Raw genomic sequence first — 18,279 nt, forward strand, 5'->3', positions numbered from 1 at the left:
ATTCACAGCCGAACAACGAAGTAGCTATAGATTGGCCTTTGAGTTAGAAATGTGATTCTTCGTACTTTAGCCAGAAAAAATATTAAAAGAACAAAAATTCTGTTTAATCTCAGATCTCGGACCGACAACGTTCTTAGAAATAAGTGCATACAAAAATCCGGCTGGGACCGACATGGAATGAGTCTCTAAAAGAAGATGAAGAAACATAGTAGCTATCCCGGCTGACCTTGCGTGACACAAAATTTCCGAGAAATTACGACTGGCCCTGAGAGTCACGCTCACAATTCCAAGAAAGAAATTCGTTCCAGAAAAGGTTGTTTACTCGACATGGAATCCTTCCTTGAAAACCTCAAAAAAGATGTCCAATGTTCCTTGTGCAATAATACTCTTATTGAACCCAAGATCTTGAAATGTTTTCACACATTTTGTGATCCTTGCATAAAAAGACACGCCGAGCTGATCGAGGAAGTCCATGTCTTCAAGTGTCCTCGATGTAAATCAGACATTCTCTTACCACAAGAAAAACTGTGTCATACATGTGAATTACTAACTCTTCCGTCAAAATTATGCAGCCTCAAAGATCTGAAATCAAGTGTTCTACATTCAAGGATTTTGAATGTTGTGACTTTAGCAGAAGGTAGGAAGATTTGTTCTGTTTCTGAGAGTCATTCTCCAGCATCTTGGTATTGCTTCGATTGCAGTCGTTCGATGTGTGACGAATGTTTGAAGAATCATAAAACTTTTATTGACAGTCATATGGTCATAAACCTCGACGAATTAAAGCTAGAAGACCTTGAATTTATCCTTAAAAGGGAAGGCGATTGTAGTAGCTGTCGTATTGGGCAAAGAGTTGAGGTGTTTTGTCGTACTTGTAATGTGTTGGTCTGTGTGTTTTGCATGAAGCAGGAACACAGAGAACACGATTTGACATCGCTAGACACATTTGCTTCTTTGAAGAGAGAAATATTATCTAAGCACTCGGAAGCACTGGATAAGTTAATGTTAAATGAACAGGAAGTACAAGAACAGAAAAATATTGCTTTGTTTATCACACAAAACGGACAAAAAGCCATTCAAGAAGTGAAGGACAAAACAAAGGAAGTTATAAATAATTTAATACGAAATGAACAAGAGTTGTTGAAGCAAATCTATAGCAAGATGGACAGAGCGATCAGAAACTTGAATATAATCCATCATATTCCAGCTGTCAAGGAATACATCAATAATATAATGGAAAGAGGATTGGCAAGTGAAATGGTCAACATTCAAGAAACAGAATCCTATGAGGATTATATTTTTGTCCCTATTCAAAAGAACAATATCTCAGAGATTGTTTTCGTTCCCAACGAAGATTTCTTGAAACGTGGACAGATGGTTTCCAGTATCGGTGAAATACAAACAAAGTTAAAAACAGACCATGTTACGGACCAAACCTTTCTTCAACAAGTAAATACAGAACTGGAAGAAATACCGTCTTACTCTAAAAAAAACCATACGATGAGTACTGTTGAAGTGACATCTGAATCAGAAGCTCTAAGGAAAGAAAAGCTGAAGTTGATAACCAAAACCTCTGCAGGAGAACCCAGTCATGATCCAGGTGATGTTATTAACCAAGCCTTTTTTCAACAAGTAAATACAGAACTGGAAGAAATACAGTCTTACTCTAAAACAGACCATACGATGAGTAAAGTTGAAGTGGCATCTGAACCAGAAGCTCTAAGGAAAGAAAAGCTGACGCTGATAACCAAAACCTCTGCAGGAGAACCCAATCATGATCCAGGTGATGTTATTGATGTTAAAATCAGCCCTGAAGATAATGTGGAAATAAAAGAAAACTATGTGAGAACTGATGGTAAACTAGAAGTGGAGTTCATGCCTAAAGTAGTTGGTCAACTGATAGTAGAGGTTCAAGTGAATGGGAATAATGTATCTAACAGTCCACTAGTGATAAATGTGAAGCCACAGAAGATGGGAATAACAAGAGAGTTTAAGATGAAAGGCGTGAGTGTAGAATCTCGTACGTTAACAGGTGTCGCTGTTAACAAAAAGAATAGCAAAGTAGCAGTTGCTTACGAGTCTCACAGTTCTGTGCATGTGTTCAACACTGATGGAGATCTTTTGCTAAGGTATGGTAGAAAGGGAAGTGGAGAAAGACATTTGCTGAAACCAGAAGGATTAGCATTTTTGAATGAGACAGACTTGGTCATAGCAGATAATCGTAATTACAGATTATGTATAGTGAACACTACTACAGGTACATTGGTAAATAAATTTGGTAAGCTTGGTAAAGGTGAAGGGGAATTCAACGATTCCTATGGAGTACACGTTGATGACGATGATAATGTTATTGTTGCATGTGACTTCCATAATGAACGTGTTCAAGTCTTCACAAGAGATGGGAAATATCAATATCATTTTGGTTTGACCAAAGAGGACAATTTTCATCCAGTCAGCGCTGTAACATACTTTGGACGGTTTTACGTGAGTGACTATACGAATAATGTCATTCACGTATTTGAGAAAAAAGACGGTGTCCTGACTAAAATATCGACAATTGGTGGTAAAGGAAGTGCTGATGGTCAGCTGAGTGAACCATGGGGCCTGGCTATTGATAATGACCATCATCTACTGGTCTGTGATCGTGGGAATAACCGCATCCAAAAGTTCACACTGGATGGCCGTTTTGTAGGAATAACACGTGATAAACTCAAAGATCCGCGCTTTGTAACGGTGTTAAATGATGGTAGCCTACTGGTCACTACTTTTCGATCTGGTTTGTATGTGGTAAATAGGATTTTGAACACAGAAAATGAGACGGTGCTTGGGACACCTACTCGGAGATCTGCGCGCACGCGTAGAAAGTGATCTATAGACCTTTCGTGTGATAGCAAACATGGTGCATTGTGGTCTAGCTTGGGTCGTGAGATAGCAAACATAGTGCATTATGGTCTAGCTTGGGTCGTCAGATAGCAAACATAATGCATTATGGTCTAGTTTGGGTCGTCAGATAGCAAACATAATGCATTATGGTCTAGCTTGGGTCGTCAGATAGCAAACATAATGCATTATGGTCTAGCTTGGGTTGTCAGATAGCGAGGATGGTGCATTATGGTCTAGCTTGGGTCGTGAGATAGCGAAGATGGTGCATTGTGGTCTAGCTTGGGTCGTGAGATAGCAAACATGGTGCATTGTGGTCTAGCTTGGGTCTTGAGATAGCAACTATAGTGCATTGTGGTCTCGCTTGGGTCGTGAGATAGCGATGACAGTGCATCATGGTCTAGCTTGGGTCGTGAGATAGCAAACATGGTGCATTGTGGTCTAGCTTGGGTACGAATACCTTTTGTTCATTTTGACTTATGCGGTATCATTTGTACCCAAGCTAAACCAGAATGCTCTTGGGACTAGAATAATTGCATGGAATGCTATTGCTAAGTGGAAAACATACATTGTAAGAATTCTTTAGTTAACTTTTACGAGTTTAGGTTTTTTATTTTCTAGGTGACGATTTTCATAGTTTTTTTATTCATTGATTTTATTTGCTAGTTTTATAGCTCTGGGCCCGGTTGTACGAAGCCTGGATAGCGCTATCCAAAGGATAAATCCTTATCCAGTGGATAAGTCGATGCTGTTATCCAATACATTTATCCACCGGATAGTGCTATCCACCCTTCGTACAACCGGGCCCTGTAGACGTATTTATTATTTATTTATTTATGCATCCAATGTATATTATTTATAGGTTATTATATTGTGTGCTGAGATATACGAGAAAAACATAAATAAGAAATGTAGGGACAATGGCCGACTGTAAATTTTCTCATTATCGATCTAAAGTGTGTCTAAATAAATAAATACCAATAAACTTCCTTTTCGACAATTTACTTAATGACTTATATAATGGTGGGGTTTCTGTGGAATTGGAGGGGGACGTTATCACCGAAATTTTCTCCCCCCCCCCCCCCCCCCGACCTTTGGCTACCTCCCCTCCCCCAAAAAAGTAAACCCTGGGAGCCATTGATGGCGAGAAAGCAAACCGAATGCATTTAAAACACGTAATTACAATCTTATGAAATTTTTAGAATTACACTTGATATGAGTTGTTGTAATATTTACTATTATCTAACCCAACGATTCATTACTGATCACAGTTCCACTAAAAGTTGTTTAAAAATCGTATCCTAATATCTAGAACTGCCTGCAGCATAAAGCAGGTTTCTACAGAATATGAATATTTGGTTTGGCAAGTTATATATCCACAGCTAGCATTACTCACCATATTTGATAGCAACAGATCTTGTTCGAGCGATATTTGTTTGAAAATGCCTTCATGAAGCCCAGCTTTTGAATGTCCTAGGATAGAACTACTGGAAGATTCTTGGGTACATCCTAAACTGTAATATTTGTAGAATTGAACCAGCGAATATTTTTGTTGGCTTGGTGTATATTTGGATCGCGCAATTACCAAGCAGACTCGGTTGTACTAGTACTCATTTGCTCATTAACGGTTCTTGTCTGTTGTACATGCTAATGTGTGAATGCTTCCTCGTGCGTGTGCAGTTCCTTTCATCATGTACAAATAATGTTCAAGGCATGCAATAGATTTTCGCCAGAAATATCACAAGTCCAAAACATCCTTTATTCAATTATTTAAAAAGTATCAAAGTTTTCTTTCAAAATTATGTTTTTTTTCTAGTCTACTGTTCAGATGTTTAATATATTCAAGGACATTTTTTGAAGGCCTTTTTTCTCCTAAAATTTACTGAACCAGGGCTCCCGCAACAGTTCGACCTTCAGTAGAGAGTTTTAGATTTAGGCCCCGTCCACACGGGGATACGAAAATGTTAGCGTCCACACGCAGCGTATTCGAATCGTTTTCAAATCGTTTTCACTGTCCACGCGTATCCGGAAATTTCTTGATCTGCTCTGATGCACGCTAGTGCCTAGTCCCTTTGACGGATAGTTTTTCTTATTGAGCATGCGCAAAATCGTATTTACGTCAGCGTATTCCAAAATTTGCGGATACGACCGTCCACACGTATCCGTATTCGGAGCGTATTCGAAAATTTCCACTCTGGAGACCGTTTTCGAAAATTTTCGGATAACGAATACAAACATTTCCGGACACGTGTGGACGCAACCCGTATTCGCAAAAAAAAAAAAAAAAAAATTGCGGATACACAAATTTCCGGATACGTTTGGACGGGGCCTTAATTTCACGGCAAACGTGAGTTGACCAGTGAAAAAGTATTTTACATTACTGAAAAGGACTTGCAAAAGAATCCAAGTAGTAGGAAAACAAAAGAATATTTGTGTGTATTGAGAAAGTTTGTAAAAGATAAAGTAAAATACAGGAAAACGATGAAAATCTACTCAGCACCCCCTCTCCAATTCATCTCATCTGCACACAAAAAATGTGCCTCCGCAGAAAAAAGATTGACCTTGCGTTGTTATAACGAAATTTATCAACACAGGGTGAGAACGAGTATACCGTAATTCGAAATCACTTTAGGTCTTTGCAAGGCCCCAACCGACATGATGGTGTGCATCAATAGAAAGATCAATCACCCTCACTGCTGGGCACTTAGACCAACGCTTTTCAACACGTTTTAAGTTGGTCTTAATGCATCCGTATAACGAGATTATTAGGTTTTTAAACGTCTCCATCTGAACTAATGCGTAAAACAGCGGGCGTTCAACAAAGGATTTTCGCTGTAGGGTGCTTGACTTATGGAGAAAGGTATTTCATCTCGGAATCATTGTATCTTAATTTGGTAGATAGAAAAATGGTACTTCATACAGTAAAAAGTAGAAATCTTGACCTGGATGTTTATTTTTCAGTAAGCTTTAGCATGTTGAAATCCAAGGCAATTGCAAACACAATAAATGACCGAAAATTAATATTTTCATACTCTAAAAGAAATATTGACTCCTTGATCAATGCTTAGCCCAATCTTTATTAGAAGAATATTACTTTGACCTGGTTTTGGCTTCTAGACAGCTTTGTCACTATAATTTTTCACAAGACTTGAGCCACCATTCAATATAACGCGGTTTCCAAAAGCGTTTGAGGAGGAGGTGAGATAATAAAACATTTCGCAGTAGCAGTAGCGGTAGCAGGTCATTGTGGGTTTAACGGACACAAATATTTTCAAGGAAATACTATACAATTGGACTTGTCGGACAAGCACATGCAGAACAAGCAAGGCTACGATACCATGCTGTTGTTCCAAAATAACTCTATAATATATGTTTTTACACATACGTTCCCCAGATGTTTTTTAAAACACGTACGTTAACCACGGGAAGCCATTTTAGTGTCATGGTAGGACGCACCTTTGATTCTCGTCAAGCGCAAATATTCTTTCCGATCCAATTATGTTTTTCTATCATGGTGTTCCTACTTAAAGTGCTCTAACCCCTGATAAAATACTTTCAGTATTGATTCTACATAAAGTAAATAATTGAAGGGTGAAATATTTCTTCATTTGAATGTTGCGTCTTTAAGTTATAAAGGTTTATACTTCCAATATGTTACTGACTGTGATGTCACCCCAGGCTTAATGAATTATACAAATTTTGACTGGTTCATACAAACAGTTTTTAAAAAGAATCATTATTATACTCAAGGTTTCCACAATGTTTATTGTAAATCAGATGTCTCATAATGGCTAGTGTTTGGTATTGAAAATTAAAACAAATACAATCAAAAGCCTGTGGTGACGTCACAGTCAGTAACATATTGGAAGTATTAACCTTCATAACTCAAAGACGCAACGTTCAAATGAAGAAATATTTCAGCATTCAACTATTCACTTTACGTAGAATCAATAGAGTGCTCGCGCTAAACCCGTGAAACAAATACTAATTTTTAGTACTAAATAGTGATACTCAAACAATAGGAAACAAAGGATTCTGTATGAATTACTACTAATTAGTACTAAATATGTTTCACGGGTTTAGTGCGTGCACTCTACTGAAAGTATTGTATCGGGGGTTAGGTTAACTTTAAGCAATTCCATCCCAAGCAATCCTAACAGTCTATTTTTGTTTTTTTGATGCAGTTTTGACAAGGTTCTAGATCTTGACATCGATACTCCACGAAGCAATTAAAAAATGATCAACTTTTTTAATGGAGATTTGATGACAATAATCAATAGTTTAAATATTTAGGTCTAATTTCTTAGGTCGACTAGGTTTTATTACATACTGATTAACCAAGAAAAAACAATTTCTAGTTTTTGTCATTGATTATATAGAGTGCTCACACTAAATCCGTGAAACAAATACTAACTTTTAGTACTAAATGGTAATAAATAAACAATAGAAAACAAAGGATTCTGTATGAAATAGTACTAATTAGTACTATTTACTATTAATGTTCACGGTTTTAGTGCATGCACTCTACAAATACATGTGTTTGCAAAATGCAGCAGCACATCAATCAGGCGTTTACATCAGAATGTCGTTGCTTGGATTATGCTTATAAATTATAAGTGCTACAACATTTTGTAAAAAATCTAAAATAGAGGAGAAACAGAGAAACGTATTTATTGAATAAAAATACTCTTAAACACAAATATATTTGGATAAAAAGACGAGTCATTTTGGCACACATTTTCCCTCATTCTCTGCTCAACTTAAAGGTTCTTTGAAGATGACATCAGATTCATTAACGTGTTAACTGAACTTCTTCGACTCTAAATCAAACTGATTACAGATTTAATTTCCCGGTTTATCTATTAAAATTTTGCCAAAGGCAAGGATTTTCTTGTACACAATTCTTTTCTCTGCTCCAAGGTTATGGTCCTTTGAATAATGACACCAGATTTATTAACTTGTTAACTGAAATTCTTTGAGTATCAAGTCTGAATTAATTATAGTACAGACAAATATCCCCAACTACCTTACCTATCGTTGCAAATCTTGCCAACAAGGCAAGCATTAATTAACATCACGGAATTTGTTTGTCTCAGGTAAAGCAGTTATCCTAATTAAATGCCTTCACGCTATCAATCATCTTTAATATGCAACACTTGACTGGCTTTCTCCCATGCAGCTTTTATTTACGACAAAAAGTGATCTTGGAGGTTTTGATTTCATTAATTATAATGACTAAAGATCTGAAAATACTTGCCAAGCTAATTAACCACCCACGTTACATTACACTTATAATTATCTGAAAGCCATCCAATAAAGGGGGCAGCACTTGGACCTTTTCATCATAACATCACACGACGCACTGTTGCAAAGGTAACCTTTCCCAAGCCTACGATTAATCTTTAGTTTCAATTGACAAGATTATTTTAGCGGCTAATTAAGTTATGTTTTTATTTCTTCTTATTTAGATTTAAGGCTTTAAGTGTTTGGACTGACAAAATTTGACGTTATGAACCGCAAAAGTTTGGTCATAATTGCTGTTCTTCTTACAGTAGGACTCGCTGCAGCAAGGCACCTCATCCCCAAAGTAAGTGGTTTACATTCAGATAGAATTACAGAAAACATAAGCATAGACGTGTTACAAGCTCACAGTTAGGCTAGAGAATATACCAGATCTTTTAGAAAAATGAAAAAAAAATTTTTTTTGGTGACACAAGAGTTTATGTCAAATCACGAACCAAATATTTTCTCCTGTTTTGACAGCCAAAAGCCATATTTCTTCAAAACCATTCGCTTTTGAAAACTTGCGACTATATTTAAAAGGAAATTAATGCAAATATGTGCTTCCAATTTAGATATACCAATATCTAAAAACTATTTTCTCAATCAATCCAACAGTAAAATAATTTCGTTGTCAGTGAGGAGGAAATGCTGTGTAAGTTATCGAATGACTTAGATTCTTTAATTATTTTTTGGTCATGCAGATTAGATAAATAATATATAAAGTAGTTCTAGAAGTTTCCCAAAGTTAAGACATTGCTGAGTTGCATAGAAATAAATTTGTTTTGCATTTATTGAATGCGCTAGTGCTTTGTTTTTTTGGGTAATAATGATATTCATTTCAAAACCATTAAACTATATTTAAAGTTTTTGGACCATAAAATGACGCTTCAAACTCAGCGCGCGCGCACAGTTGGAAAGCAGTTATATTGTAGTTTAGGTCATGAAGGATTTGATTAGAAACGGAGTTTTCAAAAGCTATGTTATAATTGGAATAACAAGTTGATTGTTTAATTATTTGTTTTTGGTCATGCGCAGTTGAGTAAGTGAGTCCCACATGGGAAAGCAAATTTTAAGATGTCATTAATTTTGATTTATCTGTTAGATAATTAATTCAATATGGACAACGCGATGTTCATGCGAAGTGATATTATGACAAAGTCTATTATGAAATGAATAGCTTATATGAACCCGAATTTTCCCATTTCAGAGCACATAGCATTCGCTTGAGCACTAGTCTTTTGTTTTGACGGAAAAGCTTAAGCTTAAGAACAAGATAATAAAGATATTTTGGGAATGGCACTTGAAAGAGCAAAACAGAGATTAGGTTTATAGACAAATATTAATTTCACTAGTTACCTCTGCAAAACGTTCGTGTACCCGACTACCGTCACCGCATTCTGATTGGATAAGCAAAGTACGGTTCAACGATCTTCTTTTTCATACCGAATTTTGACATTTGGAGCGGATGATATTCAAAGACTTTTATCACTTAAAAACCCACCAATCAAAAAAAAAAAAAAAAAAAAAAAAAAAAAGAGAAAAAAAAGAAAACAAAAGAAAACAAAAACAAAAGAAATCCGAAAGCTCGCAGTAGTAACATAAAAGTCTTATTTTTATCTATTTTTTTTTACAGAATGTGAAGCAAAACGTTCGTATCAAGCGTGACGCCCAGTGTGATATTTTGGGAGAATGGTGCTCAAGTGATGATCAATGTGAAGGATTCTGCGAAGGCTACCCTCTCTTTTGTTACAGTTCTACCTGTGCTATAGACACCTGGCAAGATCCATATCGAAAAAAGCGAAGCATCTCTTCGGCAACAAACAACCTAAATTGAACATGTTGGTCTAGATGTAGATCCCCTTACTTTAGGCGTAAAGTTTAAAACAAAGCTAGCCCAAAAGTTCATTATTATTTGTGGAGTTTATTTAGAATACTTAACGACTGCCTAGAAATAGACCTCTTAACCTTGGACGTAATGTTTTCTAACTTCTAACCACGTGTAATTCCCTAGTCAGAGTATTATTTCTTTGTTAAACAATTGTTCATGACTGAGAAGAGACATGAATATGGGTACAACTTATTCAAAGAATCTTATTCCCAAGAAGGTGACACCTGGTCTCAAATTTAAAAAAAATACATTACGTCCAAAGGTAAAAGGAATATTGGCTAGATTCGCTTCAATAACCGATTACCTGGCAATTAAAACAATTTATTTTGTATTAACGCTCCAATAGACCAATTTCTTGACTAAATAAAATTATTGTATTATCAACGTAATTAATATCAAAATTCCTGCCCCAGATACGATTTTTTAAAATTCTGTATAGGGTTTCATTATCAACACTGGAGTAGTTTTCGTATGACTGTGAAAAGCTCGCGACAGGAGCGCGGTCGTGACTCGCCAAGACATACGCCAGACCAATCATGTTGCGCGAGAATTTACTCTCCATTGAATCAAATGCTTTTCACAGTCATACGAAAACCTTTCTATAAACTATTGATATATACTGCGCAACACAAAACTATATGTGCAAATGTGTCTGTTTAGATACAATACTATTATGATATAGTCACTTCGCTTTGCGTGCTCTGATTGGTTGAAAAATACTAAAAGAAAAAAAAAATGGATTGTAAATCTTGGGAGCACGATATACGATTTAAATCGATATCACAACTAACAACTATGATATACAGTTTTTCCCCGTACTTCTGACGATATCTGAAGTCTTCTTTGCATGCTTGGTGTTACTAAAATTATCGAAAACGTAATACATGCACGCATGCGCAAATGTATTATCTGGAGTTCGTGTTTAGACCTGAAATGTCAAGGACTCTCTTAAGAACCTTTAAAAAACAACAATATACTCATGGACATCCTCGGGAACTCAAGGATAAAATTCTGTCGCTCGTTTCGATGGATAGCCGTTGTGGAAAGGTGCAAGTTCGCATTATTTTACGAAGTAAACACCAGAACAATAAGTACTTACAAGTAACTGACCATCTTTTAAAACTGCCATATAAGAGGGTTTCTGTATGTTGGCACTTTTCTTAACAAAACGGCCATCCAGAGTGAACTTTTGGATGCGGTTATTCCCACGATCACAGACCAGTAGATGATGGTCATTATCAATAGCCAGGCCCCATGGTTCACTCAGCTGACCAGCAGCACTGCCTTTCTCGCCAATCGTCGATATTCTAGTCAAGACACCATCTTTCTTCTTGTATACATGAATAACGCATTCAACAGAATCACTGACGAAAAACTGTCCACCATGTTGTACTACGCTGACAGGATGAATCTGGCTTCGTCGTGAGTGACCCAACTGGGGAGATCTGCCAAACTGATATAGATATTCACCGTCTCTTGTGAAGACTTGAACACGATAATTACCAAAATCACACACAATGATGTTCCCATCGTCATCAACGTGTACTCCGTGTGGTGTAGTTAACTGTCCATTGCCCTGTCCATAACTATCACCAAACATATTTATCTGCGTTCCTTTCACAGTGTTCGTGATACATATTCTATACATACCACAGTCCGCTATGACTAGATCTGTATCATTCTGAAAAGCTAATCCTTCAGGATTATTTAACTGACCCTCTCCAAAAGTCAGTAACAGGTCTCCATCAGTGTTGAACACATGAACACAGTGAGAATACCCATCTGCAACAGCAACTCTACTGTTTCCTTCATTCACTGCTATCCCATTCATATCCAAAGTTTCTACTTTTCTTCCTTTCATCTTAAACTCTTTCACTATTTCCATTTCTTGGGATTCTACGTTCATCACTAGTGGACTGTTAGATACATGATTCCCATTCACTTGAACCTCTGCTGTCAGTTGACCAACTACTTTAGGTATGAACTCCACTTCTAGTTTACCATCAGTTCTCACATAGTTTTCTCTTATATCCACATTATCTTCAGGGCTGATTTTAACATCAATAACATCGCCTGGATCGTGATTGAGTTCTCCTGCAGAGGTTTTAGTTATCAACATCAGGTTTCCCTGTTTGAAAGCCACTGGATCAGACATCACTTCAATAGTACTCATCGTATGGTCTGTTTTAGAGTAAGATTAGAGTAAGATTAGAGTAAGATTAGAGTTTTTAGAGTAGACCGTCAAAATAAAAGAGGCGGCGGTGTGTGTTCTTATGTGAAGCAGAGCTTCAAAACTAAAGTGCTTAATGAAATCTCTGGCATATCAAATGGCGAGCTACACCAACTTTGGATGGAAATTAAGGTACGCAGTTTTAAGTCCTTTGTGGTCTGCACAACCTATCGACCTCCTGGATCTCCAATTGCTTGCCTTGACAACGACTTAGGACCAAGCCTAATCTCTGCATTGCTACTAAATAAACCAATTTACATACTTGGAGACATAAATTGCAACCTATTACAGTCCGACCTGCCTGATTCCCAAGCACTTATAAGCTTCTGTTCTACCTACAACTTGAATCAGATAGTCACTCAACCTACTCGTATTACTCACTCCACCGAATCCTTAATCGATGTAATTCTTGTGTCAAATGCAAAACATGTTCTCGACACCAAAGTGCTATCTTCATCGATAAGCGACCATGACCTTGTTTACGCTGAGCTGGGCTTGAAAAAGCCGCGCACTCAAGCTACCTTTGTCACAACGAGGACCTTTAAAGAGTATTCCCCGGATAAATTCATGAATGACATTGCACTCGCACCCTGGTCAGTCCTAGATGTTTTCGACGATCCTGATGACAAATTGTACGCTTTTAACTCAATGTTTAATAACATCCTCCCTTACTGTTTTTCCTCCACTTTCCCCTCCTTCACACTTGTTCCCCTTAATAGCCTGTCCCCCCATACATCCCTTCCTCCCCCTCCCACACTCGCCCCACTCCTACCCCCATCCTCTCCGCCCCCTTCGCATACCAGTCCTCTACACTATTTCTATCCCTTCCTCCATGCCTCTCTATCTTTCTTCCTTTCCCTCTCTCCCCCCCACCCCCTTTCTTTCTTTTCTTTTCTTCTTATATTTTTTTCCGCACTCCCACCCCCCTTTCCCACCTCCCGCTCTCTTCCTTCCCCCACCTCACACTCCCCGCTATCCCCCCCCCCCTTTTCACCTGTCCTCCCCACCCCTGCCACCCCCCCCCTTTGTTCCCTTCAGCCACTCTTTGTTTCTCCCACCCCCTTAGCTTCCCCCCCACCCTTGCCCCCCCCCCTTACTCCCATACCTCCCATCCCCCATTTTCCTTTCCATCATCCTCCCCTCTTCGCCTGCCCCCCTTTGCTTTTTATTCTCTATTTCCCTTCCTCTTTCTCACCTTCATCCCTCCTCCTCCGCTCTACACTACATTTACCTTTTCTCACCACCCCCTTCTATCCACCTTCCCCCCACCTTTCCTTTTTAATCTTCCCTTTTATCACTCCCCGCACTCCCCTTCCCTTCCAACCCTCCCCTTCCTCCACCCCCTCCGCTCCCCTCTCCCTCTTTCTCCCCCCCCTCTTTTCTCCCTCCCACCCCCCTCTTTTTCCTTTTCCCTTTATGTTATCCTTACCTTCCCCACTTCTTTCCCCCTTGTTGCCCGTCCGCCCCTACCCCCCCTTAGCCTCCCTTCACCTTTTACCCCCCGACCCTCTCATCTACTCCACCTTAAGCCCCCCTCGTTTCCCCTTTTCCCGTCCCTCCTCCCCTCCCCTCACCTTTCTCACACTTTCCCCCTCCTCACTCGCCCCAATCCTGGACTGTCCCACCAAACTTCCCTCCAGTACTCTCTACTCACTCCGTGACTCCGCTTTTTCAACGCCCCTACTTGTCTACTCTACCATTACTGCCCTCGCCGTGACCATCTTGTTCCGCCCCAAATACCCTTTAGCTTCGTTCTTTCTTTCCCATTCATCCCAAGGCATCTCAACAGTTCCTTTTCTCCTTACCACCGCCAGTTTGTGCTATCCGGATTACGATCATCTGGCAAATCGGTCGGTTCTACGTCAGGGATCGATCCTGTCTTGAAATAATGCGAATAGAGAAACGTAAGAAGACTGCGCGGGATCAACTCACTCAGCTGAATAAAAAACATTCCAATGTCGGAAGTGTGGTTTGTGAAAAAGGACTTTTCCCCTCTCCCCCACCCACTCCCCCCCCCCTTCCCCCACCTCACCACCCCCCCCCCCTCTCACCCCCCTTTCTTCCTCCTCCATCCTCCCTCTCGCCCCCCCCTCCCCTTTTCTCTTCCCCTTCCCTCTTCCTCCCCTCTATACCCCCATCACCCCCTTCTTTCCTACCCACCCTTCTCCCCCACCCCCCACCCACCCCACCCCCCCTCTCCCCTCCCAGATCCCTCATTTTTCCTCCCCCCCTCTTATTTCCCTCCTCCTACCCCTCCCTGCTTTCACCCCCCCCTCCCTCCCCCGACCCCCTCCCCACCCCCCTTCCCTCCCCCCCCCCTATCCCTCCCCTCACCTCTCCTCTTCCCCTCTCAGCCCTTTTTCCCCACCTTATCCTTCGCTCCCCACTCCCTCCCCCCCCACCCCTCTTTCCACACTCCCTCTTCCCCCTTACACCCCAACTACCTTTCTCCCTTCCTCCTCTCCCGGCCCACTCCCTCGCCCCCCTCCTTTCTCCTTCACACCCACCCCTTTCATTTCCCTACTTCCTCATCCCCCCCCCACCTACCTCCTTCTTCCCCCCTCCCCCCTTCCGATTTCCATCCCTCTTCTTTATCTCTCCCCCCCCCCCACCCCCCCTCTTCCCATCCCCTGCCCTCTCCCCTCCCCCCCTCCTCTCCCCCCCCTAGAGGAACACGCGCCAGTGAAAACAATTCGCATGCGAGGACGACCAAATCCCTACATTACTGATGAGATTCGCAATTTGATGGCAACAAGAGATAATTGGAAGCGTAATTTCAGGCAAACTAAAGACCCATTTGCCTGGTCTGCGTATAAGAATTTTAGCCGCGAGGTCAAAAGAGAAATACGCATGGCGGAGAAAGAGTTTGTGGCACAACAAATTAAAGAAAACAAGAACAACACTAACAGCATGTGGAAAGCAATTCATGGTTGCATCCCCAAAAAGTCTGCCTCTCAGAAAACATATTCAAAGGACAACGAAATCGTAGCCAACGAATTTAATATTTTCTTTGCAAATGTCGGCACAAATACAATTGAGAAAGTTAACGCCTTGGCAGAGCAATTCAAGTGTGAATCCAACAACAGCACGTTCGTCCCTCGAGGGTATCCCGAGTCCGAACAATTCTTCTTTGATAATCGCGTGAGTCGTAATCAAGTGCAAAAAATCATTAACTCAATGGCTTCAAACAAAGCTCCTGGAATAGATAAGATTCCTCTCCACGTTATAAAAGACTGCCTCCCTGTCATCTTACCATCGATTACTTCGATCGTGAACGCCACTTTTAGCTCTGCACAATTTCCCATCGCTTGGAAAATAGCCGAGGTCGTACCTATTCCAAAGGATGGCGATCACGAAATCCCAGACAACAACAGGCCTATTTCACTATTACCAGTGTTTTCCAAGGTTTGTGAGAGAGTCGCTCATGATCAGTTAACTTCATATTTATCAACCAATCAACGCTTAACATCCAAGCAAAGCGGAAATAAAAAGTGGAATTCAACCGAGACATCTGTCATCCAAACAACCGATACTATTCTCGAGGCCATCGATAAGAAACAGCTTACTGCTACTGTGCTGCTCGACATGAGTAAGGCCTTCGATAGCATTGATCATAAAATCCTTATGACAAAACTGCAGGACGTTGGACTGTCACCTCTAGCCATTCAGTGGTTTCGCAGCTATCTTACTTCACGCTATCAAGTCGTCAGAATCCAAACTGCAGTCTCAGACCGTTTGCCTATGACCTGTGGTGTACCACAGGGAAGTATCTTGGGTCCATTGCTTTTTAGCATATATATAAACGATCTCCCAAGCGTTCCTGAACATTGTACTACTCAATGTTACGTTGACGACACCAAATTGTTGCTTACTTTCAATCTCCAGGACCAACAATATATTGTTTCAAGACTTAATCAAGACCTTTTCAGAATAACTAATTGGACACTCGACAAATACCTACTTCTAAATCCCGACAAAACTAAACTTATCATCTTTGGGAGCAAAGTGATGACTGCTAAAGTGGAAGATTTTCGTCTAACGCTACTGGGAAAAGAACTTACACCTGTCAAGTCAGTAAAGGATTTAGGAGTTCTCCTTGATTCCAACTTGACGTATAAAGATCATGTACAATCGACAGTGTCTAGTTGCATGTCGCGTTTGGGACAGATTAACCGAGTAAAACATGCCTTTGATCAAAACACTCTAAAAACCATGATAAATGCCTTAGTTTTCAGCAAGCTCTACTATTGCTCTAATGTGTGGAGCAATACCACTGAGAGTAACCTGAACAAAGTCCAAGCTGTGCAGAACTTCGCATGCCGTATCATTAGCAACAAAAGAAAGTACGATCACGTCACGCCTATTCTTAAAGAGCTACGATGGTTACCCGTCAGACAGCAATTACACTACCGTAATGCAATTATGGCATTCAAATGCATGACTGGGTGTGCCCCTGATTCCTTATGCTCGCGATTTATTCCAAGATCAAGCATCACGCAGCGTACGACAAGAAACTCGCAAAAGCTGCAGATACCTCTTTGCAGAACGACTACTGGACAAAGATCATTTTACTATAGAACTGTCAAATTGTGGAATTCACTAGACTCTGCCCTTAAGTTGAGCTCAACCGTGAAAGACTTTAAACGGACATTAAAACAACATCTTATTTCAGATTTTCTAAAACCTTAATGTAATTTAAATGTACAATTTATTTATCTATTTATTTATTTACTTTATTCTTTGATCTTTTCTTTTTGCTTCTTATATAATTATATATAGTATTATTTTAATTGTAATTAATTAGGCCCTTTATTCTGAAAAGCCTTATAGAGGACGAATAAAGTATGTATGTATGTATGTATGTAAGATTGTATTTCTCCCAGCCCTGTATTCACTTGTTGCAGCAAGGTTTGGTTAGGAACGAAGGCGAATCCTGAACATTTTTGGATTGGACTAAAAATAAAATCCTCATAGGATTCTGTCTCTTGAATGTTCATCATTTCACTTGCCAATCCTCTTTCCATTATATTATTGATGTATTCCTTGACGGTTGGAATATGATGGATTATATTCAAGTTTTTGGTCGCTCTGTCCATCTTGCTATCGATTTGTTTCAGAATTTCGCTCTCACTTTGACGTAAACTTTCAAATATTCTCTGTATGCTTTCTTTTACTTCACTTTTAGCTCTTTCTCCATCCTCTCTTATTTTGTTAGCAATCTCTTCTTGACCCTGCCTTTCCTTGTCATTGAATCTCAACTGTTCCAGCACTTGTAGATGCTTGTATAACAATGCCTTTTTCAGTAAGACGAGCTTGTCTAATGGCATGATCTTGTGATTATTATGACGTGTCTTCCAGCAGCTCAAACAGATGATATCATCACAATCTTCGCAATAGAGCTCCAATATTTCATTTAAGTGGGTTGTGCAGTTATTCTCCTTCTTTAGCATAGATTCGTGGTCTTCGTTCTTCATGTCACTAACACGAATGAGTTTGTGATGTCTAGTAAACATAGAATGGCTTTTGCGGCAGTCTTCACAGATCGATTGATCACAATCAAAACAATACCACACTGCTGCTGAATGACTATCAGAAACAGAACAAACCTTTTCGCTCTCAATAGTAGTCAGAATTTGAGACATTCTTGAGTGTAGCGGACTTGTTTTTAGGACTATCCAAGCTGCTTTCTTGTGGTAAGGGAGTTTCTGATTTACATTTTGGACACTTGAAGACGGCGACATCCTCGATCAGCTCGGCGTGCCTTTTGATACAAGGCTTACAAAATATGTGGAAACATTTCAAGATCTTAGGTTCAGCAAGTGTATCATTACACAAGGAACACTGTACGTTCTCTTTGAGGTTTTCAAGGAAGGAATCCATGGCGTGTAAGACTAGACAGCGATTATTTGTTCTCCAAGCCACGCTGCTTCTTGGAATTTAGATCACGTGACTTTTAAATAATCATTTCCTGCGTGATATTGTCACGCAAGGCTTTTACATT

The 18,279-nt window shown here is 39.7% G+C and overlaps 2 protein-coding genes and 1 long non-coding RNA gene across 4 annotated transcripts; 2 read left to right on the plus strand and 1 right to left on the minus strand.

Moving 5' to 3' along the window:
- The first annotated feature begins 11 nt into the window (after window positions 1-11).
- Window positions 12-3,866, plus strand: LOC116294031 (uncharacterized). The gene has a single exon (XM_031701546.2). It carries the CDS (start codon window positions 328-330, stop codon window positions 2,863-2,865), a length of 2,538 nt encoding a protein of 845 aa, XP_031557406.2. The 5' UTR covers window positions 12-327; the 3' UTR covers window positions 2,866-3,866.
- A 1,714-nt stretch (window positions 3,867-5,580) lies between these two features.
- On the plus strand, window positions 5,581-10,437 carry LOC148909930 (uncharacterized). 2 transcript variants are annotated; one of them, XR_016120268.1, is made up of 3 exons: window positions 5,581-5,737; window positions 8,346-8,464; window positions 9,794-10,437. It is a non-coding gene; the product is annotated as an uncharacterized LOC148909930 (long non-coding RNA). The 2 variants fall into 2 exon arrangements; XR_016120267.1 differs by lacking the exon at window positions 5,581-5,737 and adding an exon at window positions 8,096-8,250.
- Window positions 10,354-17,939, minus strand: LOC116294033 (E3 ubiquitin-protein ligase TRIM71-like). Its single transcript, XM_031701548.2, has 2 exons — window positions 17,141-17,939; window positions 10,354-12,239 (listed from the first exon to the last, which is right to left on the minus strand). Exons 1-2 carry the CDS (start codon window positions 17,918-17,920, stop codon window positions 11,109-11,111), a joined length of 1,911 nt encoding a protein of 636 aa, XP_031557408.2. The 5' UTR covers window positions 17,921-17,939; the 3' UTR covers window positions 10,354-11,108.
- Between the last annotated feature and the right edge of the window lie 340 nt (window positions 17,940-18,279).

The sequence above is a fragment of the Actinia tenebrosa genome, unplaced genomic scaffold (genome assembly GCF_029948245.1).
Source record: "Actinia tenebrosa isolate PJP-AT-01 unplaced genomic scaffold, QUT_ActTen_1.0 PGA_scaffold1__47_contigs__length_23844297, whole genome shotgun sequence".
Classification (NCBI taxonomy): domain Eukaryota; kingdom Metazoa; phylum Cnidaria; class Anthozoa; order Actiniaria; family Actiniidae; genus Actinia; species Actinia tenebrosa.